The 399-nt window shown below is 71.9% G+C and overlaps 1 protein-coding gene across 1 annotated transcript in view; it reads right to left on the bottom strand.

The window, feature by feature from the left end:
• Positions 1 to 399, bottom strand: part of LOC119587746 (fidgetin-like) — a gene marked incomplete in the record, with an annotated part of 25,220 nt that overhangs the window by 3,888 nt on the left and 20,933 nt on the right. Inside the window, 1 exon segment of the mRNA XM_037936432.1 lies at positions 1 to 399. Coding sequence (XP_037792360.1) covers positions 1 to 399 — 399 coding nt within the window.

The raw sequence follows: 399 nt of genomic DNA, 5'->3' as shown, positions 1-399 counted from the left end.
AGTCGTGCACTTGCGCTCCGCCGCCCGCGCCGGCGAAGCTGTCCATGAGGGCGCCCATGCCGCCCGCAAAGGCCCCGGCGAGGGCGCCCGCCATGTCGGGATTCATGGAGGGCAGGAAGGAGGGCATGTTGGAGAGGAAGCTGCCGGCGCCGCCGTCCATGGGGGCCCCCATGCCGGGCATGCCAGCGTTCATGGGGCTGCTCATGGCCCCGCCCATGTCCGGCGCGCCGCCGGGCAGGGCCGCCGGGCTCATGTTGAGCAGGCCCTGCAGGATGCTCATGGTCTGCATGGTGGGCAGCGAGACGCCGCACATGTCTCCGCCGCCCATCTCGCCGCCGCCCACGCCGCCCTCGCCCCCGCCGTAGGGGTTGCTCATCGTGTGAATGTTGTGCTCATGGC

This window comes from Penaeus monodon, chromosome 23 (assembly GCF_015228065.2).
Source record: "Penaeus monodon isolate SGIC_2016 chromosome 23, NSTDA_Pmon_1, whole genome shotgun sequence".
Lineage (NCBI taxonomy): Eukaryota > Metazoa > Arthropoda > Malacostraca > Decapoda > Penaeidae > Penaeus > Penaeus monodon.
The sequence above is the reverse complement of the archived record's forward strand: the minus strand, read 5'-3'. Positions and strand labels throughout refer to the sequence as shown.